The sequence below is a fragment of the Schistocerca cancellata genome, chromosome 3, assembly GCF_023864275.1.
Source record: "Schistocerca cancellata isolate TAMUIC-IGC-003103 chromosome 3, iqSchCanc2.1, whole genome shotgun sequence".
Classification (NCBI taxonomy): Eukaryota; Metazoa; Arthropoda; class Insecta; order Orthoptera; family Acrididae; genus Schistocerca; species Schistocerca cancellata.
The window spans coordinates 522,716,052-522,741,211 of NC_064628.1; the positions used below are offsets into that span (position 1 = coordinate 522,716,052).

The window sequence follows — 25,160 nt, forward strand, 5'->3', positions numbered from 1 at the left end:
AAAACATTCAAAATGCAAATGAAAAAGTGTGTGACTTGGTCCCTGTCTGGCGTTGCCTTGGGTCAGTTTCTGTCTTCCTGTCAGTTCATGCCGTCCGGTGACAACAGCCCTGCCAAATTGCTGCATGGGCATCAACCCCAGACACTCCTGAACCTCCTGAGGCCCAGCCAGGGATGCCAACCCGTGGAGCCTACATCCTGTTTCCATCCCAGGGTAGCTGTCTGGGCATGAGGGTTTGGTCTTTGCCCAAAATGTATACCCACTGTCATCTCCTGATGCTGCGGCGACTGTCTCTCTGACGTCCGTATGGAGGAGGGTCTCTGTGCATGTCATTATGACAAGTTGCACCTGCATATGGGTGACTGGACAACCCTGGCCGGGACACTAATGTCGCCACATCAGTTTGTGTCGCTTGACGGATCACCTGTTGCAACTGGGTCCCTGCCACAACATATCAGGGACCCCCCCGTCACCGGTGGATGAACCTGTACAGCTTCTCCAATACCATTACTAGAACAGATGCAGCCACCATCCACACCAGAACCATCTCCTCCACCTCAATCACCAACTGCAGGGGCACCACCACCTTCAGGTCCTGGAGGTCATGTGGACATTGAGCTCACACTGATGTCAGCCATCCTACTGTATGGGTTGGCATGAGAAGACGGACTGTGACACTGCCCGTGCCTCAAGTATTTCTGACCATACACCCCAGTATCAGCATATCATCTCTGTCACAGCCTCGCGGAGAAAGACGCCATGGACATCTCACGAATCTGAGCTGTTCCCCAAGGGAATAGGAATGAAGTGATGTGCTCATTAGCGGTGTGTTGTCATCCGCAAGTGTGCACTGCGAAAGAGCAGTACTGTGAACTTCCTGTAGGGCCCGCCACAGTCGAGTCCTGTTGAAACCCTGCTGCACTGCGCTTGCGGTTCGTTATCATGTTATTACTGCTTGCATACATTTGCCTTATCTTATTGTGTTCAGTGTATGTTATGGTGATTGGTGTACATGCCACAGTCTAATAACATACTAACATTCTTGATTGTGTTGTGTGTCCAAGTTACAACACTTTTAGATAAGAAACCTTTCAAATAAGACAACAGTCATATCTTATCCCATTGTCATTTCATATACACATCCATGGTGTGGCATGTGTGTGCCCATTATGCCACATCTTGTTCAGCATTTGTTCTCCGCAAGCCATTATCCATCATATAGGTGGAGGATAAATGTAGTCACTTGCCAATTGCTCTTCTCTGTATTCTGTTTGTGGACTGCACTTAACAGAAAATAGAGGATCATGTCGTTTGGCTTTCACATGATGTTAACAAATCTCTATGTACATAAATCTCATATTATACTTCTAATGTATGCCATATATGACAGCTGTCTTTGTGGATGTGGGAAGAGATTTGATATTCTGTTGGAATTTCTGTGGTTGGATGCTGTATAAATCAGAATTATTATGTTAAAACCTGCTGTTAACAGCAAAGTATTGTATGAGCATGAACAACTCCATCCTTGTCTCTCTGATTAAGTGTTCCATTTGGTAATATTTTATCCTTGCAAGCTATGTTTCTTATTTGTATTCCAGGTTTATGCTCAAGAGTTGAAGTGTTGTGTGCCTGCAGCAGCTGTATTCTCATGCATTCAAAGGAACTTCAGAGGAATAATGTTTTATTAATTTCTTTGGATGTTAGAATATGAATATCATAATTTTGATTATGTATTCCCTTCTTGTAACACTTAACATGGAGAGAGGCTTTCATAAGCATTATAATTTTCTAAACACCATTAATGTGATGCTATCTTTTATTTGATTATAGTCTTTCTTCATATTTCAGAGAATTAGTGTTTTTGAGCCATACCCAATGCGGGATACAGTTCAACACTTCTGTGAAAAACATTTGGACAAGATAAAATCTTACATGGACAAAGTATCAGTACGAATACCACCCCCAGCAAAGTGTACAATTGAAGGTATGTTAATCTGTACATGTCAGTTTACAACTGGTCTAATTTAAAGCATTTTCATTATATTGTATGTATATTGCAATGACTGCCGTGGGTCTTGTTTTGTGCACTAGTGCCAGCGATTTATATCATTGCTTATTTTTCAAGCATTAAAGAAAAATTAGGTAATTGTAGTTTTGACTGGGAAGTCATAGCAAATAGAATAAAATAATTACTATTTCTGCTGAACCTGTGAAGAAAAATTGTAAGCTGTGTTTCACAGAATCATTTGAGCCTTTCTTCAAACACTTACAGCTTAATATTGCACAGTCTTCCACAACAGCTGTATGAATTCAGGAGCCTGGTGATAGCCATTTTACTCTTCTCAGTACTCATTTAAAATACTGTTGTTGAAAGAAATTTCCACTATTTGACTCTAAATTACTTTTCATTTATTTCATGAAATCATGCTTTCTGCTTTATAGACATTCTTTCACTACTGCCTTTATCCCACATTGTGCGCAGGGTCGGCAGGTTTAAGTACGGATTTGGCATGGTTAATCGTAAGGGGTGGTCGGATGCCCTTCCTGCTGCCACCCCATAACCCCAGCATGCCAACAGAATTCCTGCAGACTGTAGCCTCTGCAAGCACCTCAGACACCAACAATGCAGCACTTACTTTGCAAACAAGTGTAGCCCCATTCCTCTGCTCTCACTATCACATGCTATAATTACTCAGTTTGGAGTTTTGTGAAGAAGTGGTCACTTCTTGGTTAACCACTGAAATAATGTTAGCCAAAACTATCATGAATATATTATTTGCTGTTAAGACACAAATTTCTCTCCTGATTGGCAGTACACGAATACCAGTGTTTGGTAACTACAGTCAAGTCTGGCACCTTGAAATTTGTAAGAGCAGACAAAAGGTGTTAACCTCAGGAATCTACCTTACAATGTTTGCAGTCAGGAGATGTCCATCAGTCATGCTTACATTCAGAGATTGTGAATGTAATACTAACTAGGCAGGAACTATTAACATGTTCAAATAATTTATGGGTTTGCTGCCGGGTGACGTCGTCGGACACCGCCGATATTTCGACAGGAGCACACCCTGCCATTCTCAAGGCACAAATGCAAGGAATAAAAAATGTGCAAGCTAATTTAATAGTACTACCTCACCTGTTGGTTAATAGTAACCATCGATATTTCTGTTGTTGGTTATCTTTGGTTGTGTTGACACTTGTTCTGTGTGTGGTATCTTCCTTGTTTCTTCTCTATGAACCGAGGTATTAAATTTGCTTGCTCATTTTTTCTTCCTTGCATTTGTGCCTTGAGAATGGCAGGGTGTGCACCTGTCAAAATATCGGCAGTGTCCGATGACGTCACCCGGCAGCGAACCCGTAAGTTATTTGAACATTCAATTTGCAGGGAAAAGTTAAGGTCTCACATTGTTTACCTCTACGGGGAGGAAATGTATCGTTGCCTGCGGAGGTTGGATAAACTTCGCAGCAGTAGAGTAAGGTTGGAATGTGCATTATCGTTTTTATTGAAGTGTCAAAATCATAGTGTGGTTCCAACGTTTGCTAGGGTTGTGCATCATATTAATTCTCCTGCCGCCAATCGCATCAAGCAACGTGCTGGTTTAGCTCTTGTTCGTGAAAGGATCCACTATGCTCGCCGTCAATTAGATTTTGTTTCTAAGGAATTATTTCAGCTTCATTTAATGATGGCGTCTAATATTTCTGAATTTTCTTGGGATTGGGTGGACAGTGCCTCTTGGTCGCAGTCTGACTGGGAACTTCAGTCTGTAACTGCTCGTCATTCGGCGAAGTTTGAATGTTTCCTTGGCTCAGTGTCTCATTCTAATTCTCGACATTCTGTGATCAATCTCACGGAGAAAACATTTGACGACACAGCTTTGTCTGTACTGGGGAAAGGTTTGAACTTCGCACCGATGCCTAAGTGTTTGCCAGTCGTTGATTTTATTAGTTCTATCAAACAGGCTGTTTATAAACTACCTTCCGAGGCTGCGGAAGAGGTTAGGAGGGAAGCTTGTCGTGTGTTGACTGTGGCCCTTCCACCCAAGTGTAACATTACAGCAGCTGAGGTGGCTGCTTTACGTTCACTTAGAATGGATCCTGATATTGTTATTTTACCTGTGGACAAGGGTAACGCCACCGTTTTGTTGAACAAGCACGATTACATTCAAAGGATGCAGTGTCTACTTTCTGATTCGGCATGTCGCAAAATCGGTGCTGACCCTACTAAGAGTGTTGAGAGAAAGACAAATAGCCTCCTGAAGAAAAGTTCTTTGTCACAGGAGACTATCAAGAGTCTTAATTCTTACTGTGCTGTACCACCTAGATTGTATGGCCTCCCTAAGGTCCATAAAGAGGCTGTCCCGTTGAGGCCTATTGTTTCTAATATTGGTGCTCCGACATATCGTGTAGCTAAACATCTTGCTAGTTTGTTGAGTCCACTAGTAGGTAGGTGTGAACACCACATTAAGAACTCTGCAGATTTCTTACGTCGATTGCAGGGATTGCGTTTGGATGACTCTGATATTTTAGTCAATTTTCACCGTGACGTCATCCAGCCAATGAGAAGCCGTCCACTGCTTATAAAAGCGGAAGCCTCACCTGTCCACGACAGTCAGTTTTACCCCTGACGAAGATGACGGAGGTAGTCATCGAAAGCTTGGGATTTTATCCAAATTTGACGCGGCAAGTAAACCGAGAACTTTTTGTGCAAGGACTCCGTCGCGAAAGACTTCGTAGTCATATTAGTTTTGATGTGGTTTCTCTTTTCACTTGCGTTCCTCTCTCTGATTCGTTGCAGCTAATTGAGGTTAAGTTTGGTGTCAAATTAACAAATTTGTTTCAACATGTGCTGACTTCCACTTACTTTTTATTCAATGGTCGGTACTACGAATAGACTGATGGAGTTGCAATGGGAAACCTGTTGTCACCTATTGTGGCCAATTTGTTTATGGAGGACTTTGAGGAATGTGCATTGGAGTCAGCGACCTTGAAACCTGTGTGTTTTTTCAGATGTGTAGATGATACTTTTGTTGTGTGGCCTCATGGTAGTGAGAATTTAAACCGGTTTTTAGAACATCTGAATTCAGTCCACCAAATATTCAGTTCACTATGGAGGTGGAAAAGAATGGATGCCTTCCCTTCCTTAATGTGTTGGTCAAAAGGAAGACTGATGGTACGTTGGGACATTCTGTTTATAGGAAGCCCATCCACACTGACTTGTATCTGCGAGCTGATAGTTGTCACCATCCAGCTCAGCGTGAAGGAGTACTTCGCCCCTTGGTTCACAGGGCCTACGTTATCTCAGACCCTGAAAGTTTGGCAGCTGAGCTAGTACATCTCGAAGTCACCTTTCGGCAGAATGGTTATAGTGAGAGGCAGTTCAAACGTGTGTTGCGCCATCAGCCTTCTGTGCAATGGGTGAGTGACGATAGCAACGAAGTGGCACCTAAGTCTACGGCCTTTTTTCCTTACACAGGAAGCATTTCCAACAGGATTGGCCGTATTTTAAGGAAATATGATGTGAAATGTGTTTTTCGACCACCTTCGAAGATTAAGGTCCTGTTGACGTCTGAAAAAGATGATCTTGGTTTGCGTAAGGCTGGGGTCTATTGTATTCCTTGCAGTTGTGGCATGTCATATATTGGTTAGACAATCAGGACTGTGGAAGACCGGTGTATTGAACATAAGCGTCACACACGCTTACAACAGCCGAGCAAATCCGCTATTGCAGAACATTGCCTTGACACCAGTCATCCTATGGAATACAACAACATGGAGATTCTGGCTTGCACGTCAAACTATTGGGATAGTGTTATTAAGGAAGCTGTTGAAATCAGACTATCAAGCAACCTTATTAACAGAGATGGTGGATTTTGTTTAAATGCTGCTTGGAATCCGGCTCTGTCTCTCCTCAAAAAACAGAGGGACAAAATTAGTGCTACCTCACCTGTTGATTCATGGTAACCATCGATATTTCTGATTTTGGTTATCTTTGTTCGTGTTGACACTTGTTCTGTGTGTGGTGTCTTCCTTGTTTCTCCTCTATGAACCGAGATATTAAATTTGCTTGCTCATTTTTTCTTCCTTGCATTTGTGCCTTGAGAATGGCAGGGTGTGCTCCTGTCGAAATATCGGCGGTGTCCAACGACGTCACCCGGCAGCAAACCCATAAGTTATTTGAACATTCGATTTGCCGGGAAAAGTTAAGGTCTCATATTAACATGTTAGTTGGAGTGCGATGGAAAACCAACTTCATCAGAAATACTAAAGGATTTAGAGGATATCTGGGACTATATAAACTGACAAACCATAGAAACTGAAAAATCCACTGTTGCACAGGTCCTTAGATCATACTTTCGAAACAGAGTTTGAAATTATGCTTCAAAAATGAAAGGCTTGCCCATCTGCATGTTTTAAGCATATCAATGGATGGATAAAACTATCAATGGATGGATAAAACTAAATCATACAACCAGTAAGCCATCAGCGTGAGCGAAATCTTAGCAGACTTTGAAAAGAGTGCACATATGAAGCCAAGTGCCAGAATCACTTCCCAATTGTAATGGAGTAGCATCTTCACTGGAGAATGCAGAATTACTGTCACTCTGAATAACTTCATGGGCAAAAATTATGTATATTATATAAAAGTCAGTGCCTGATTGAAACATACCTTATGTGCATCTGAGTGGAGTAGAACCTGCTTCTACTCAGAAATTGTTTTGAACACTCATTGTTGTGTCTAACTTTAATTAGCATTTGTAAAAGTGCTTTTTAGTACCGAGGATAATATTTTTGTACAGCTTTACTGCAAGCATCCTTCTACAGTGGGAGTTAGCTGTTGAGTCTCAGATTATGTGCCAAAGCATTGGCAGTCGCCTTTGTCCACTATACTTATGCTCCCACAATATAAACTACTCATGCTACTTTCAAATTTATTAACTAACAAATTTATGTTTATTATGAAAGTATAGTTTACCTAATTAGGGCTCCTTCTACACTTCCTTCTTAAACTTGTGATTAACAGTGTGCTATATAATGTGAAGGGTTAATAAATTGATAGTGCTACATTTTAACATCAGTGATACTTTGAAATTTTGGTCAGCCAACCTTCTCCGAGTATTCCCCTACGTCAGAGTCGTTCTGAACATTTCTTGTGCTATGAAAGAGCTACGTGCACCTTTTGTTAGAACATTCATAAAAGAAGCAATTTTCAGGGTCACTACATGCTCTAACTATTTATACTATATGTGGTATCGATAGCATTCCGTAACATTTCACGTATACCTGTGTCACACCAGTTCCTGTGCTCTTTGGCATTACTAGTAATGAATTAAAAAAAAAAATTCAGATAAATATTTTTATTATGTGGCCTTATGGATGACTAGAGCCTTTTGCATTAAATTTAGGTCTTACTGCTATTATTAACTAGAGTTTAGTTGAATCAAAAGTATTAAGTAAACCATTGAAAGAAAAAAAAGGGAGGGGCAGACATTTATATAATACTACATCATGGCCACTACACTACAACTTGTTCATAATATTTTTGTGGATGAAGGTTTGTGTTCACTTTGACTTCAGGTTTATTTAGTACATGTTGTTTCAGAACTGATGGATCTCTTATATCCAATGGACTGTTTCCTCTCCACCATCAAACAGTCTCTTTTCTTCTTTAGTGTGTTGGTATTTGTTTCTGTTAAGTTCCCATTATATTTTTGCGTAATTGTATCAAGTATGAAGCATGCAAATGGTGCATCCCTTGCTCCAGTCACAGTACCAAACACAACGACAATCTCACTTGTTCTATATTTACTGTGACAACACAAAGAGGGTAGTACACTGGCCTTCAGATGATGCTAGTGCCACCACACGTAGTTTTACAGATAAATGGCACTGACAGCTATTCAGAGATGTACAACATTATATTTTACGCATGTTTCCTATCAGTTTTAGCAATTCAAGCTTGGGGTCCTTCTGTAGTGAGTTATTATATAAGAAGGATTTCCTAACTATCTTTGTGTCCAGATATCTCACATACGCAAAATGTCATCTGGGTAGAGAGTCATGATTAGGGTTTGAGAAAGGTCCAGAATGTGTATTATGAAGACTAGGGGAGTAATGTAAAGTTATTCTAGTAGATGACAGTGATATTATGGAAAGGATATATTGCTACCCACCATAAAGAGGAGATGTTGAGTCACAGACAGGCACAACAAATATATTATTATACATGTGAGCTTTTGACCAAAAAGCCTTCCTCTAATGTAGAATATACACACACATTCACGCAAGCACAACTCACACATCAATACTATCTCTGCCCTCTGAGCGGCCAGAATGAGTGTGTCCTGATATTGTCGTTATTCCATCCTGGGTTTTTCAATGTATGGTAGGCAAAGGATAGATATTGGGAAGTGGGAAATACTGATTGTACATCAACACTTCTCTGTAAGGAATAATATCTGTGTTGTAGTGGTGTGTTATTATGTCATGTATAGTCCAGGGACTTTTTGTAAATTGGGAGGTCATGGTACCCATTTTGGTGCGCTGGCTTCCAGATTGATCTGACCCCTATTGTTCGAAGAGATTTTCTTGTGCACGAGCTTGTATTGAAAGACCCCTGAACATTTATAGTATATTTCTGGAAACTGTCTGCTTACAATATACAGGGTGTTACAAAAAGGTATGGCCAAACTTTCAGGAAACATTCCTCACACACAAATAAAGAAAAGATGTTATGTGGACATGTGTCCAGAAACGCTTAATTTCCATGTTAGAGCTCATTTTAGTTTCGTCAGTGTGTGCTGTACTTCCTCGATTCATCGCCAGTTGGCCCAATTGAAGGAAGGTAATGTTGACTTTGGTGCTTGTGTTGACATGCGACTCATTGCTCTACAGTACTAGCATCAAACACATCAGTATGTTGCATCAACAGGTTAGTGTTCATCACGAACGTGGTTTTGCAGTCAGTGCAATGTTTACAAATGCAGAGTTGGCAGATGCCCATTTGATGTATGGATTAGCACGGGGCAATAGCCGTGGCGTGATATGTTTGTCTCAAGACAGATTTCCAGAACGAAGGTGTCCCGACAGGAAGACGTTCGAAGCAATTGATCGGCGTCTTAGGGAGCACGGTACATTCCAGCCTATGACTTGCGACTGGGGAAGACCTAGAACGATGAGGACACCTGCAATGGACAAGGCAATTCTTCGTGCAGTTGACGATAACCCTAATGCCAGCGTCAGAGAAGTTGCTGCTGTACAAGGTAATGTTGACCACGTCACTGTATGGAGAGTGCTACGGGAGAACCAGTTGTTTCCGTACCATGTACAGTGTGTGCAGGCACTATCAGCAACTGATTGGCCTCCACGGATACACTTCTGCAAATGGTTCATCCAACAATGGGTCAATCCTCATTTCAGTGCAAATGTTCTCTTTAAGGATGATGCTCCATTCCAACGTGATCAAATTGTAAATTTTCACAATCAACATGTGTGGCTGATGAGAATCCACACGCAATTGTGCAATTATGTCATCAACACAGATTTTCTGTGAATGTTTGGACAGGCATTGTTGGTGATGTTTTAATTGGGCCCCATGTTCTCCCACCTACGCTCAATAGAGCATGTTATCATGATTTCATACGGGATACTCTACCTGTGCTGCTAGAACATGTGCCTTTACAAGTATGAAACATCATGTGGTTCATGCACGATGGAGCTCCTGCACATTTCAGTCGAAGTGTTTGTACGCTTCTCAACAACAGATTCGGTGACCAATGGATTGGTAGAGGCGGACCAATTCCATGGCCTCCACGCTCTCCTGACCTCAACCCTCTTGACTTTCATTTATGGGGGCATTTGAAAGCTCTTGTCTACGCAACCCCGGTACCAAATGTAGAGACTCTTCATGCTCGTATTGTGGACGGCTGTGATACAATACGCCATTCTCTAGGGCTGCATCAGCGCATCAGGGATTCCATGCGATGGAGGGTGGATGCACGTATCCTCGCTAACGGAGAACATTTTGAACATTTCCTGTAACAAAGTTTTTGAAGTCACGCTGGTACGTGCTGTTGCTGTGTGTTTCCATTCCATGATTAATGTGATTTGAAGAGAAGTAATAAAATTAGCTCTAACATGGAAAGTAAGCGTTTCCGGACACATTTCCACATAACATATTTTCTTTCTTTGTGTGTGAGGAATGTTTCCTGAAAGTTTGGCCGTACCTTTTTATAACAGCCTGTATATATTGACCATGAAGATCGAGGCTGTGAGGAACAGAATATGTAACTCCAAACGGTCATTAACATAAATGTACTTTGACGTGTTGGTGGGCTTGGCGTAGCCATCAGGAGTCCTGCATTACCATTGTTTTTTCTAATTTCTCCGCCCCCACCCTCTCTCTCTCTCTCTCTCTCTCTCTTTAATTTTCCAGGACTTAATGTATGATATACTACCTATGTTTGTTGAACAGTTCCATTTTTGCTGTTACCAAAGTGTAATCACCCTTAGTTTTGTGTTGCCAGTTCTTACTTAATCTGGAAACTGTGTATAATTTGCTCCTATGAAGCCACCACTTTGCTGAAACACACACTATGTCCATTTCCTCAGTAGAAGAGATGCGTTTCACAGCAGTGACGATGAACAAGTGCTTATAGATTTTAAGGTAAGCACTTTGGGGACCACGTTTACTGAAAATTTTTTCTTGTTTGGGTCCATACTACTCTCTTTCAAAATATGGAAAGCAAAGAACTTGCAGTAGAAGAGATTTGTTTCACAGTATCAAAGATGAAGAAGTGCTCATAACTTTTCAGATACATGTTTCAGAGTTCATGTTTACTAGACTTTTTGCTTTGAATGATCATTTCTGTCATACCCCGTAATATTGACCATTGCTCCTGGGACACCTACTGGGTGTCCCATTTATCTTGACCACCCTAAATAACTGTTTGTCCAGATGCAAATTACGAAATGTTTCAAGCAAATGTTCTTTAGCCATCAGGGGGACATCAATCAGCATGATTGCCTTCATTGTAGCTTTGTTTTTTACGAAGATATGAACAGTGATGTGACTTTTTTAAATGGCACCCTGTATTTATTTATTTATTTATTTTCATTTCATTTCCTCACCTAAAGACCTATTCAAAAATGTATCACAGTATACCATTCACTGAAACACAATGTTTTACATAACGAAACATTGACATTGACACTCCCAGCGCATAGTGCAGATACTCAGGGTAGTGGACCACATCCATGTGCTGACGTTGACACAGGACAAACGTAAACACAAGTAGAATGCACACCCGTCATTCCGTCAACCATTATCAGTTGAAGAGTTGTATGAGTAGAATGTACACTAACAAAGAGAAGGTAGAAATGCTACTCATCTATGGGGAATGTAAGTTAGGGGAACAGTAATTGCAATACTGTCTTCTTATGTACGAGTACATTTAGCACAGTAGTTTAGTTCTTTTAAATACTGTTGTGGAGAGTAGGCATACGGTAAAGGCTGTCCTTCTTACAAACTGCATCGACATAACATTTCTTTTATTGTTTTTGTTGAAGCTAGGCGAATTGCTAAACAGGCAGCGGAACTGTACAGAAAGTGATATCCTGACAAGAACCCATCTTCCCGATGGATGTTTTCTCATCTTGTTACGACACTTCAGTAAATGGGAAGTTTAAACCCACAACAATGCAATCATTGTAGCATTTGCACAGACAAAACTGCAGAAGTTACTGTTTTCACTTCCGTTGCTATGAATCCACATGTGAGCACACGACAGCTTCAACATGAGATTGGCATTCCTAAAATCAGTGTACATCATATTCTACCATGTCGCTGGTTCCAACCTTACCATGTACACCTACATCAAGAATTGCATGGGAATGATTTCCAGAATCGTGTACAGTTCTGTCAGTGGGCACAGCAGCAAATCCTCGCCAACCCGAACTTCTTCTCCGAAGTTCTACTTATCAATGAATGTTCCTTCTCAAACAAAGGACACGTAAATACAAGGATCATGCAGTGTTGGTCCAGTGACAACCCACGACGGCTTAGACAGGTGGAACATCAACATCAACGTCAATGGAGAGTTAATGTCTGGTGGGGGATGCCTGGTACTACAATTATTGGCCCTTATTCATAAATGGTAGTCTAAACAGCACAGTGTATGCCAACTTCCTCACATGAATTCTTCCTCCTCTCTGGATGAAGTTCTGCTAAGAACCAGAATGCTTATGGGGTATCAACACAGATGTCCAGCACATAATGCCTTGCATACAAGCGGTGATCTGAACTCAAGGTACCCTGCCAGATGGATTGGTCGAGGAGGAACAGTTACTTGGCCTGCTAGGTCTCCTTATTTAAATCATCTGGACTTTTTTCTTTGGGGATGCATTAAAGACATTATCTATTGCGATTTTCCAACACTCTAGAGGACTTGCAGGAACATATCGTGCTTGCTTGTAATTCTCTTCAGCAGGCAACACTGGAAGCAGAAGTAATTCATTCATTCAACGAGTGCACTAGTGTATCGGTCACTACTTTGAGCAACTTGGAACGTTCTACTCCTGGACAGTAGCACAGGAGAGTCAAAGTCAATTTTGTGTTATGTTTTTACTCGGTTTTCATTTGTTTTCTAACAACTCCAGCAAGTGGACGAGTTTGTGATCTCGGTTTCAAAGTCAATGTTGTGTTATCAAGGTGTACGCGACCCAGGACAACAGGGAGACCTGGGAAAAATGTTGAAATTTTTTCATCCGGAGAAAACCAGGAAAAACCCGGGATTTTTTAGAATTCTGGGAATTTTTCATTGTTTTTGTTTTCAGTTAAATTTTTATAATTTTAACAAAGTATATTACTGTATCCCACTATTGCAGAATAATACTGCAGCAATAAAACATGAATGAGACAAAAAAAAATAAAACTTAATTGCAAAGGAAATGCTCCATATACAACAACAAAATACAGTGCTCGTACATGTGTCTGCCAACAGCAAAATGTGTCGAAGGCTTTAGGAAGACTATACAATGCTTCATAACAACAAAGTGCCTCCGATGAGCGTAACATCACACCTGTTTACATTAGGTTCATTTTAGAGGTACCGAGCGCGTTCATGTGCAGTTTAGTCACATATGAGTAGTACCTTTGCCTGCTTCTGCCTACAGAAATGTGGCTGTTCACTGTGTAAGCAGTCGCAGCAAGCAGCTAAATGTTACCAGGAAAAATTTTACTGGCGCGCTCAAGCTGCCAGATTCACACATGTGCAGCAGCCCCGGATCTAGAAGAGGAGAGCAGGGCACCAAATTCATATTCTTGAGAGGGGGAAAAAAATCTTGTTTCACAAAGCACCTAGTATCCAGCGCACGTTGGTCTTAATTACTCATATGATTTTGAAACGCATCCCTGTTGGCTTTTGAATGTTTTTGAACACATTCTAAGTTGATTCCTAAATGAATCGTAAGTTGATTTGTGAATGCATGCATAGTGTATGTGAAGTCACTGTCAGGGGAATCCTCATCATATCTAGAAATAAACTTTCCTGCAAACAAAATGGGCTATACGAGCTGAGCGGTGTAAAGCTGAACAGATGAATGCCAATCGCTGTTTATGTGGTTGACTGGGTTTGCGAATGAACAGTGTTCTCGTAATTCCTAGCAAAATCCATAGATTCAGACTACCAGAGTGGAAATAAGCGGCTAACAGGAATAACAGGTAAGGAAGATTACGTATTATCTTCTCGGTGTATCCAAGAAAATTAAATTTTGACAAAAGTTTTTGGCCAGCTCGCCATACTAGTAAGAACTAGTTGTACAGTCCCCAGCTAGCAGCCGCATAAGTTCTATTCTGGAAGTAGTGCAGAAAACACATGGTACGAACATGTAACAACGCCTAACCGGAGAATAATTGCAGGATAACGAAACCAGTGATTCTGGCAGGGTTAGTGGGGTTAACCGGAGAACAAGTTTGACAGTGGCAGGATTAGTTTCAGAATTAATGATGACAAGATTGATTGTTAGGACGAAGGAAGGAAAAGAAACAGGGACATCACCCAAATTATGAAAGAATATGACGATTCCAAATTTATATAAAAATTTCCTACTACTACTTTTTGATCTCATGCTTGAGAAACTGGAGCGTATGAATGAAATGTGAAACTATTTCCTAAAATAAAGTTTTTTGCTTGTGGTAGGCCTAATAGGCATTTGATATTGGTATTTTGTGAATTATATTCTGTCGTGTTATAAAAATGACCATTTGTGACAAAAAAAGTCTCATTTATTTGGTGTGTGTTACAATTTCTGCAATATTAGGAAGGAGTATTTTGTTTTATATAGCAGACAGTGACAAAATAGACATAATTAGCTTGAGAAACCACACCAGTTTTGGGTACTAATTATATTAACAGCTTTTTCAGTATTAGCCAACGACATTTCGATTTTTCATGTAGCAAAACATTTGACAAACTTTGATGAGGTAATAGATTCTTTCGTACAAAGGAAAGCACGCCATATAAAGTTGTAGCAAGATTAGAGAGAAAAAAATGCTAAGAGCTAAGGATTAAAGAAATGTGTACTGTCTTGGTTGTCTCTTGTCTTTACTGGTTTTATTTTCCTATATTTAATTTTCTGTCACAAAATAACATGTCTTATATTTCCTTGAACACTTAAGTTTTATGTATCAGACTCTTCAGAAACATGTGCACTCCAAAATGAACATATTATTGAAATTTTTTTTGTAACATCCTGTCTCAAATGTTCGAGGGAAGGGGTGGGGGTCGATGGGTTGGGGGGGGAAGGGGGGGTGTACCTATATAGTATTGGCCTGGTTCGGAAATTCAGAAATAATCTTAGATCCCGGACTGATGATGTGCAGAGCAGTCTGAGTTATTGTGGAGAAGTGGGTAGTCTCCACGTGATCCATGTTTACATTTTGTGATTTTGCTGTTTCCTCTTTGTTTACTGCTCTCACATCAAATGAAAACAAAACAGATTTCTGAGGCCGGGAGCTATCAAGTGAATTAAAATACATTTATATAATTATGTAAGTCTAAAATATGTTGTTAGTTTCAGGTTTTATTTTATTTCCACCTTTCTGACAGTCAAGCATTAAACGCCTTGCAGAACAATGTAGCTATTTTTGTTGGTTTGCTAAATAAATTTGGCTTTTATGAATCTTTTCTGCTGAGGCAGTCAATGTATTTGAAATTTAGTGTTTAATTCCACAGTATTGGCTAGTTTCAACTGTTTCCTGCATTTCAAGTGCACGTTTTCATCTTCTAGCACGTATAGCATTATGCCATAAGAAAGAACCAAACATGAGATAATACAGTACTGGTACTCCAAGAAAATTTACATCCTAAAAACCACACTGAAAAGCTTAATATCAGTTAAAGGCCCACTTCACTGGGAATCCACACACATGAATGTGCACTTTAAGTATGCACATTTTAGTATGGTTCACGAATTTCTGATGCTCGTGGAGTATCCTCTGATGTCTTGTTTCTTTTATGACATGTTGTAAGATCCTTTAATGTGGACATACAGGCCTCCTACTTCATTGTAGCTGCGCAAGCGCTGTGGCGTCTGTTATCTGGCGCTCTCTGGCAATTGCTGAAATGAACCTATTTCTAACAGGTTGCGGGAAAATACTGCAAATGGTGGTTTGAAAAGCGTTACTTTCAAAGTAAACCATGAGAATGTACGATGAATTTCATAAATCATAGAGCATTTGACTCTCACTTAAAAATCAACTATTTGATGATGTGCCATTTAGAAGAATTTCGAGCCCAGAAGATCAGTCATTTATGTCATTATTAAAAACTTGACTGGCACATTTGTGTGATATATCTTAAGGTGTAATAGGTGCAGAAAAGATCAACATTATATGTAAAGTTTAGCTTCTCTTGCAGCATAATAACCTTAGAGGCCAATATCATATGTGAAAGCTTTCCTTTTCTTCTAGCAAGACTATGTATGTTAATTTAAACCATTAACTTTTCCTGTTTGTGGTTCACGCTACTTAACAGTGACGTTGCTATTGGCTAATTACATCACATGTCCTATGCCCTGAATATCCGCTGTCATCGGCTGGCTGGATCACATGACATGAGCTATGACTGGCTTACAAAAGCGCATCGCAATCTCGGTTTCAATGCTTCAAAAGGTAACATGCAGTGTTTGGTGTAATTCGAATTTGTTCTTTTATAATACGAAAATATGCAGTGTACATGTAGCTGTACATCAAAGATCTTTCCAGAACGCGTTTTTTCCCACGAGTTTCATTTTCTAAAGTGTCGGGAAATTCTACGCCTGTGTATAAAACCATAACCGGGAAATTCTATGCCTGTGTATAAAACCATAACCATTCGAAGGATTGATAAGTTTTACAATTCCGAGGGAAAATATAGTGTCACTTAACACAGGAAAAGTGTGTTTTTGCACGAGAGAAAGCATATTTTTAACTGGGAAATAACCAGAATTTTTTTTTCTTGTCCGCATATACAACAATAACGTTGTGTTTCAGTGAACGATACACTGTGGTACGTTTTTGAATAGGTCTTTAGGAGAGGAAATGATTACTGAATAAAAAAATACTGGGTGCAATTTAAAAAAGTCATACCACTGTTTATATCTCTATAAGTCATACCATCTCTGTAAAAAACAAAGCTGCAACGAAGGCAATCATGCTGATTGATGTCCCCCTGACGGCTAAAGAACATTTGCTTGAAACATTGTGTAGTTTTCATCTGGACAAACAGTTCTTTAGGGTGGTCATGATAAATGGGACACCCTGTCTATTTGCAATGAAATTGACATAAATAATCCACCACAATTTGAGAAGAGTACTGATGCCCATACTTACAACACCAGAAAAAAATGATCTTTATTACCCATTATTAAAGGTGTCAGTGGCTGAGGGAAAAATTCCATATTCATCAACAAAAATATTTGACGATTTGATTGATAATGTAAAATGTGTGACAGGTAGCGAAGCAAGTTTGAAGTCTTATCTGAAATATTTTCTTCCTGGACAACTGCTTCTACTCCAATGACAAATTTTTATTTAAAAACAGCTGACTAGCTTTTAAAAAAAATACATACATGTAGTTACATGAGTAGTACTGAAAAATATAAGTGTTCGGTAATGTAACAATATTATGAAAAGGAATGTTGCTTCGCACTATATAGTGGAGATATTGAGTCGCAAATAGGCACTAAAAAAAGACTGTTACAATATAAGCTTTGGCCAACAAGGCCTTTGTCAAAAATAGACCACACACACACACACACACACACACACACACACACACACACACACACAAAAGACTGCTGTCTCTGGCAGCTGAAGTCACAGTTTTGTGTGTGTGTGTGTGTGTGTGTGTGTGTGTGTGTGTGTGTGTGTGTGTGTGTGTGTGTGTGTCTGTCATCTCGTAACCTGTCGTATTCCACAGCAATTCCGTAGAACAAATCGTCCAAATTATTTATGGAATGTAAAAAGCTAGCTAACCACATTCTTCTACCATTACATAGCAGGCCACAGAAAGTAAATGTCAAAGTAACTGTATTTACGATCGTGTCCAAAACTGTAATGCAAGATTCCTGGCATTGTATCCAATGTCCAATGGCTGGACATGCAACTGGTTTTTTAAAGTTAGCATAACTTCATCATGTTTATATGCTTATTGTTTGGGACTTGACTAAGTATCCATTTGAATGATTTATTGTTTTTCCATTCACCATGTATGGTTGCAGATCTGTGAAATCATTCTTAGCAATTGAACATAATGAGAAACTCTTTTATAAACATTTAAAGAAGTGTTTCTTTCCCAACCAAAATTTTTTTGTACCCCTTTCATGATGTTCATTCCTCCACCCAATGTCTTCAGATGCTACATTGTGGTAATGTTCCGTCACAGTGTCAGTCTTCTGAGATTGATGGGGATGGGGGTAGGGTTACATGGAAGAGATGTGGAGTAGAGAGGGGGGGCGATGGTGGGGGGGGGGGGGGGAGAATAAAAAAGAATAAGAAAAGATTGTGGAACTTATGGTATATTACCGTACTGTAGGTACAACCACAATGGAGGGGTATCTGTTGAGAGGCCAGACAAATGTGTGGTTCCTGAAGAGGGACAGCAGCCTGTTAAGTAGTTGTAGGGGCAACAGTCTGGATGATTGACTGATCTGGCCTTGTAACACTAACCAAAACGGCCTTGCTGTGCTGGTACTGCGAACAGCTGAAAGCAAGGGGAAACTACAACCGTAATTTTTCCCGAGGGCATGCAGCTTTACTCTATGGTTGAATGATGATGGTGTCCTCTTGGGTAAAATATTCCGGGGGTAAAATAGTCCCCCATTTGGATCTCCAGGCAGGGACTACTCAGGAGGATGTTATTATCAGGAGAAAGAAAACTGGCATTTTACGGATCGGAGCGTAGAATGTCAGATCGCTTAATCGGGCATGTAGGTTAGAAAATTTAAAAAGGGAAATGGATAGGTTAAAATTAGATATAGTGGGAATTAGTAAAGTTCGGTGGCAGGAGGAACAAGACTTTTGGTCAGGTGAATACAGGGTTATAAATACAAAATCAAATAGGAGTAGGTTTAATAATGAATAGGAAAATAGGAATGCAGGTAAACTGCTACAAATAGCAAAGTGAACGCATTATTGTGGCCATGATAGGATACAAAGCCCACACCTACCACAGTAGTACAAGTTTATATGCCAACTAGCTCCGTAGATGACAAAGAGTTTGATGAAATGTATGATGAGATAAAAGAAATTATTCAGATAGTGAAAGGAGACAAAAGTTTAATAGTCATGGGTGACTAGAACTCGATAGTAGGAAAAGGAAGAGAAGGAAACATAGTAGGTGAATATGGATTGGGGGTAAGAAATGGAAGAGGATGCCATCTGGTAGAATTTTGCAAAGACCATAACTTAATCTTAGCTAACACTTGGTTCAAGAATGATAAAAGAAGGTTGTATACATGGGAGAATCCTGGAGATACTAGAAGGTATCTGATAGATTATATAATAGTAAGATGGAGATTTAGGAACCAGGTTTTAAATTGTAAGACATTTCCAGGGGCAGAAGTGGACTCTGGTCACAATCTATTGGTTATGAACTGAAGATTAAAACTGAAGAAACTGCAAAAAGGTGGGAATTTAAGGAGATGGGAACTGGATAAACTGACTAAACCAGAGGTTGTACAGAGTTTCAGGGAGAGCGTAAGGGAACAATTGACAGGAATGGGGGAAAGAAATACAATAGACGAAGAATGGGTATTCTGAGGGATGAAATAGTGAAGGCAGCAGAGGATCAAGTAGGTAAAAACACGAGGGCTAGTAGAAATCCTTGGGTGACAGAAGAAATACTGAATTTAATTGATGAAAGGAGAAAATATAAAAATGCAGTAAATGAAGCAGGCAAAAAGGAATACAAACGTCTCAAAAATGAGATTGACAGGAAGTGCAAAATGGCTAAGCAGGGATGGCTAGAGAACAAATGTAAGGATGCAGAGGTGCATATCACTAGGGGTAAGATAGGTACTGCGTACAGGAAAATTAAAGAGACCTTTGGAGAGAAGAGAACCACTTGTATGAATATCAAGAGCTCAGATGGAAACCCAGTTCTAAGCAAAGAAGGGAAAGCAGAAAGGTGGAAGGAGTATATAGGGGGCCTATACAAGGGCAATGTTCTTGAGGACAATATTATAGAAGTGGAAGAGAATGTAGATGAAGGAGATATGATAACTGTGTGAAGAGTTTGACAGAGCACTGAAAACCTCAGTCGAAACAGGGCCTCGGTAGTAGACAGCATTCCATAGAACTACTGAGAGGCTTGGGCGAGCCAGGCCTAACAAAACTCTACCATCTAGTGAGCAAGATGTAGCAAGATGTATGAGACAGGCGAAATACCATCAGACTTCAAGAAGAATATAATAATTCCAATCCCAAAGAAAGCAGGTGTTGACAGATGTGAAAATTACCAAACTATCAGTTTAATTTAAGCCACAGCTGCAAAATATTAACACAAATTCTTTACATACGAATGGAAAAACCTGTAGAGGCCGACCTCGGAGAAGATCAGTTTGGATTCCGTAGAAATGTTGGAACACGTGAGGCATTACTGACCCTACGACTTATCTCAGAAAATAGATTAAGGAAAGGCAAACTTACGTTTCTAGCATTTGTAGACTTAAAGAAAGCTTTTGACAATGTTGATTGGAATACTCTCTTTCAAATTCTGAAGGTGGCAGGGGTAAAATACAGGGAATGAAAGGCTATTTACAATTTGTACATAAACCAGATGGTTATAAGAGTCAAGGGGCATGAAAGGGAAGCAGTGTTTGGGAAGGGAGTGAGACAGGGTTGTAGCCTATCCCCGATGTTATTCAATCTGTATATTGAGCAAGCAGTAAAGGAAACAAAAGAAAAATTCGGAGTAGGAATTAAAATCCATGGAGAAGAAATAAAAACTTTGAGGTTTTACCGATGACATTGTAATTCTGTCAAAGACAGCAAAGCACCTGGAAGAGCAGCTGAACAGAATGGACAGTGTCTTGAAAGGAGGATATAAGATGAACATCAACAAAAGCAAAACGAGGATAATGGAATGTAGTCAAATTAAATCAAGTGATGCTGCGGGAATTAGATTAGGAAATGAGACGCTTAAAGTAGTAAATGAGTTTTGCTATTTGGGGAGCAAAATAACTGTTGATGATCGAAGTAGAGAGGATATAAAATGTAGACTGGCAATGGCAAGGAAAGCCTTTATGAAGAAGAGAAATTTGTTAACATCGAGTATAGATTTAAGTGTCAGGAAGTCGTTTCTGAAAGTATTTGTATGGAGTGTAGCCATGTTTGGAAGTGAAAGGTGGACGATAAATAGTTTAGACAAGAAGAGAATAGAAGCTGTCAAAATGTAGTGCTACAGAAGAATGCTGAAGATTAGATGGGTAGATCACATAAATAATGAAGAGATATTGAATAGAATTGGAGAGAAGAGAAATTTGTGATACAACTTGACTAGAAGAAAGGACCGGTTGGTAGGACATATTCTGAGGCATCAAGGGATCACCAATTTAGTATTGGAGGGCAGTGTGGTGGGTAAAAATCGTAGAGGGAGACGAATAGATGAATACATTAAATGGATTCAGTAGGATGTAGGTTGCAGTAGGTACTGGGAGATGAAGAAGCGTGCACATGATAGAGTAGCATGGATTGTTGCATCAAACCAGTCTGTAGACTGAAGACCAAAACAACAACACGATATGTTGAAGAGGAATTTGCCAGCAGCAATGCAGAATGGTATTAACTGTGTTTTTCTTACTTGTCACTTTTTTCCCCCATGTGTTTTTGCTTTTAGGAAGCTTTAATTTTCGAGTACTAGTAATAGTGTTCCATAGATTTCGTGATTGTTTTGAATACAGTCCAGAGTTAGTTAGTGCTTATTTTCATTGTTTCCAACAAGAAGTGTCTAGTAACCACAGTTCAGTTAGCTATCATCCGCCTTTAGTGAATTAGCAGTCTAGTTAAAAGTTGATTACTTAACTCTCTACAGTAAATTGTTGATTTCTTAGGATGGATAGGATGTGTGACTGCTTTGTACGGACGCAGGAGGAACTGGCCATTGTTTGTGAACAGCTCAACATGCTGATGGGTACGGTCAGCCATCTTCAGGCTGCTGCCTCAGAGTGTAGCGGCAGTGGGGAGTCTGGTGCGTCGCATGATACCCCCAGGTGTTACATGCTTCACCCATGGTCCCTGTTGTCGAGACATCTTTGTGGGTACCGGGTGCGGTTGGGCCACCTTCTCCCCAAGGGGAGCGTCACACGAGGTGGAGGGTTAGTGTGGAGGCTGGCCGTATGGCATCTCCTGCTCTGCCTGTGAGTGGACATGTCGTCGCTCCTTCAGCAAGGTCCGAGCAGGCGCACGGGGTGAGAGGTTTGTTAGTGATCGGGAGCTCCAATATTAGGCAGGTGATGGAGCCCCTTAGGGAAATAGCAGAAAGGTCAGGGAAGAAAGCCAGTGTGCACTCTGTCTGCTTGCCGGGGGTCTCATCCGAGATGTGGAGGAGGCACTGCCAGCGGCGTACAGAGCACTGGATGCACCCGACTGCAAATTGTTGCTCATGACAGCACCAATGACTCCTGCAGTCTGGGTTCAGAGGTCATCCTCATTTCAAACAGGTGGTTGGCGGAGTTGGTGAAGGTGGAAAGCCTTGCTCATGGGGTGGAATCTGAGCTAACTATTTGTAGTGTCGTTCCCAGAACTGAGATCGCGGTCCTCTGATTTGGAGCCGAGTGGGAGGCTTAAGTCAGAGGCTCAAATGCTTCTGCGGAGATCTGGGGTGCAAATTTCTCAACCTGCTCTATCGGATGGAGAAATGTAGGGTCCCCCTGAATAGGTCAGACATGCACTTCATGCAGGAAGCAGCTACAAGGGTAGCGGAGTACGTGTGGAGTGCGCATGTGGGTTTTTTAGGTTAGGGAATTCCCTCCCTAGGCCTGACAAGACACCTCCTATGATGTGACAAGGTAGCAGTAGGCAAAACGCAACAGGGAATGACAATATTAATGTGGTGATAGCAAACTGCAGGAGCGTCTATAGAAAAGTCCCAGAACTGCTCTCATTAATAAATAGTCACAATGCCCACTTGGTATTAGGGACGGAAAGTTGGCTGAAACCAGATGTAAATAGTAATGAAATTCTAAACTCAGATTGGAATGTATACCACAGAGACAGGCTGGACAGTGAAGGGGGAGGCGTGATTATAGTGATAAAAAGTGCAATAGTATCAAAGGAAATTGACTGAGATCCGAAATGTGAAATAATTTGGGTGAAGATCACAGTTAAAGCAGGCTCAGACATGGTAATTGAATGTCTCTATAGGCCCCCAGGCTCAGCCGCTGTTGTGGCAGAACACCTGAAGGAAAATTTGGAAAATATTTCGAGTAGATTTCCCGATCGTGTTACAGTTTTGGGCGGAGATTTTAATTTACCAGATATAGACTGGGAGACTCAAACGTACATAATGGGTGGCAGGGACAAGGAATCCAGTGAAATTTTTTTAAGTGCTTTATCTGAAAACTACCTTGAGCAGTTAAACAGAGAACTGATTTGTGGCAATAACATATTAGACCTTCTGGTGACAAACAGACCTGAATTATTTGAAACAGTTAACTCAGAACAGGGAATCAGTGATCATAAAGCTGTTACAGCATTGGTGATTTCAGCTGTAAATAGAAATATTAAGAAAGGTAGGAGAATTTTTCTGTTCAGCAAAAGTGACAAAGAGCAGATTTCAGAGTACTTGACGGCTCAACACAAAAGTGTTATCCCATGTAGAGATAGTGTTGAGAATCAGTGGACAAAGTTCAAAACCATCGTACAATATGCATTAGATGAGTATGTGCCAAGCAAGATCATAAGATATGGGAAAGAGCCACCGTGGTACAACAACTGAGTTAGAAAACTGCTACGGAAGCTTCACAGCAAACATAAACATAGCCAAAGCCTTGCAGACAAATAAAAATTACACGAGGCGAAATGTAGTGTGGCGAGGGCTATGCGAGAGGCATTCAACGAATTCGAAAGTAAAGTTTTATGTACTGACTTGGCAGAAAATTCTAAGAAATTTTGGTCTTATGTCAAAGTGGTAGGTGGATCAAAACAAAATGACCAGACACTTTGTGACCAAAATGGTACTGAAACAGAGGATGACAGACTAAAGGCCGAAATATTAAATGTCTTTTTCCAAAGCTGTTTCATAGAGGTAGACTGCACTGTAGTTCCTTCTCTAGATTGTCGCACAGATGACAAAATGGTAGCTATCAAAATAGATGACATAGGGTTAGAAAAACAATTAAAATCACTCAGAAGAGGAAAGGCTGCTGGACCTGATGGGATACCAATTCGATTTCACATAGAGTGCGCGAAGGAACTTGCCCCCTTCTTGCAGCAGTGAACCGTAGGTCTCTAGAAGAGTATAGCGTTCCAAAAGATTGGAAAAGGGCACGTCATCCCCGTTTTCAAGAAGGGACGTCAAACAAATGTGCAGAACTATAGACCTATATCTGTAACATCGATCAGTTGTAGAATTTTGGAACACGTATTATGTTCGAGTATAATGACTTTTTCGGAGACTAGTAATCTACTCTGTAGGAATCAGTGTGGGTTTCGTGGGGATCGTGTGAAACCCAGCTTGCACTATTCGTCCACAAGACTCAGAGGGCCATAGACACGGGTTCCCAGGTAGATGCCGTGTTTCTTGGCTTCTGCAAGTCATTTAATGAACAAAGTAAAAGCATATGGACTATCAGACCAATTGTGTGATTGGATTGAAGAGTTCCTAGATAACAGGACACAGCATGTCATTCTGAATGGAGAGAAGTCTTCTGAAGTAAGAGTGATTTCATGTGTGCCACAGGGGAGTGTTGTAGGACCATTACTATTCACAATCTATATAAATGACCTTGTGGATAACATTGGAAGTTCACTGAGGCTTTTTGCGGATGATACTGTAGTATATCGAGAGGTTGTAGCAATGGAAAATTGTACTGAAATGCAGGAGGATCTGCAACGAATTGACGCATAGCTCAGTGAATGGCAATTGAATCTCGGTGTAGACAAGTGTAATGTGCTGTGATTACATAGAAAGAAAGATCGTTTATCATTTAGCTACAATATAGCAGGTCAGCAACTGGAAGCAGGTAATTCCATAAATTATCTGGGAGTAGGCATTAGGAATGATTTAAAATGGAATGACTTTATAAAATTAATCGTCGGTAAAGCAGATGTCAAACTGAGATTCATTGGAAGCATTCTAAGGAAATGCCATCTGAAAACAAAGGAAGTATGTTGCAGTACACTTGCAGCCCACTGCTTGAATACTGCTTGGGATCCATACCCGATAGGGTTGATAGAAGATATAGAGAAGGTCTATCATGTGGATAAAATCAGAGAGATTAGAGCCCACATAGAGGCATACCGACAATCTTTCTTTTCACGAACAATACAAGATTCCACGAACAATACGAGACTGGAATAGAAGGGAGAACTGATAGAGGTACTCAAGGTACCCTCCACCACACACCGTCAGGTGGCTTGTGGAGTATGGATGTAGATGGAGATGGAGATTAGAATGGTGAGG

The 25,160-nt window shown here is 40.5% G+C and overlaps 1 protein-coding gene across 3 annotated transcripts in view; it reads left to right on the forward strand.

The window, feature by feature from the left end:
* The window catches only part of LOC126175335 (protein melted), a 256,862-nt gene that overhangs the window by 157,932 nt on the left and 73,770 nt on the right, over positions 1-25,160 (forward strand). For all 3 annotated transcript variants that reach the window (XM_049922055.1, XM_049922054.1, XM_049922056.1), the window contains one exon: positions 1,849-1,984. In XM_049922055.1, coding sequence (XP_049778012.1) covers positions 1,849-1,984 — 136 coding nt within the window. The remainder of the gene's footprint in view (positions 1-1,848; positions 1,985-25,160) is intronic.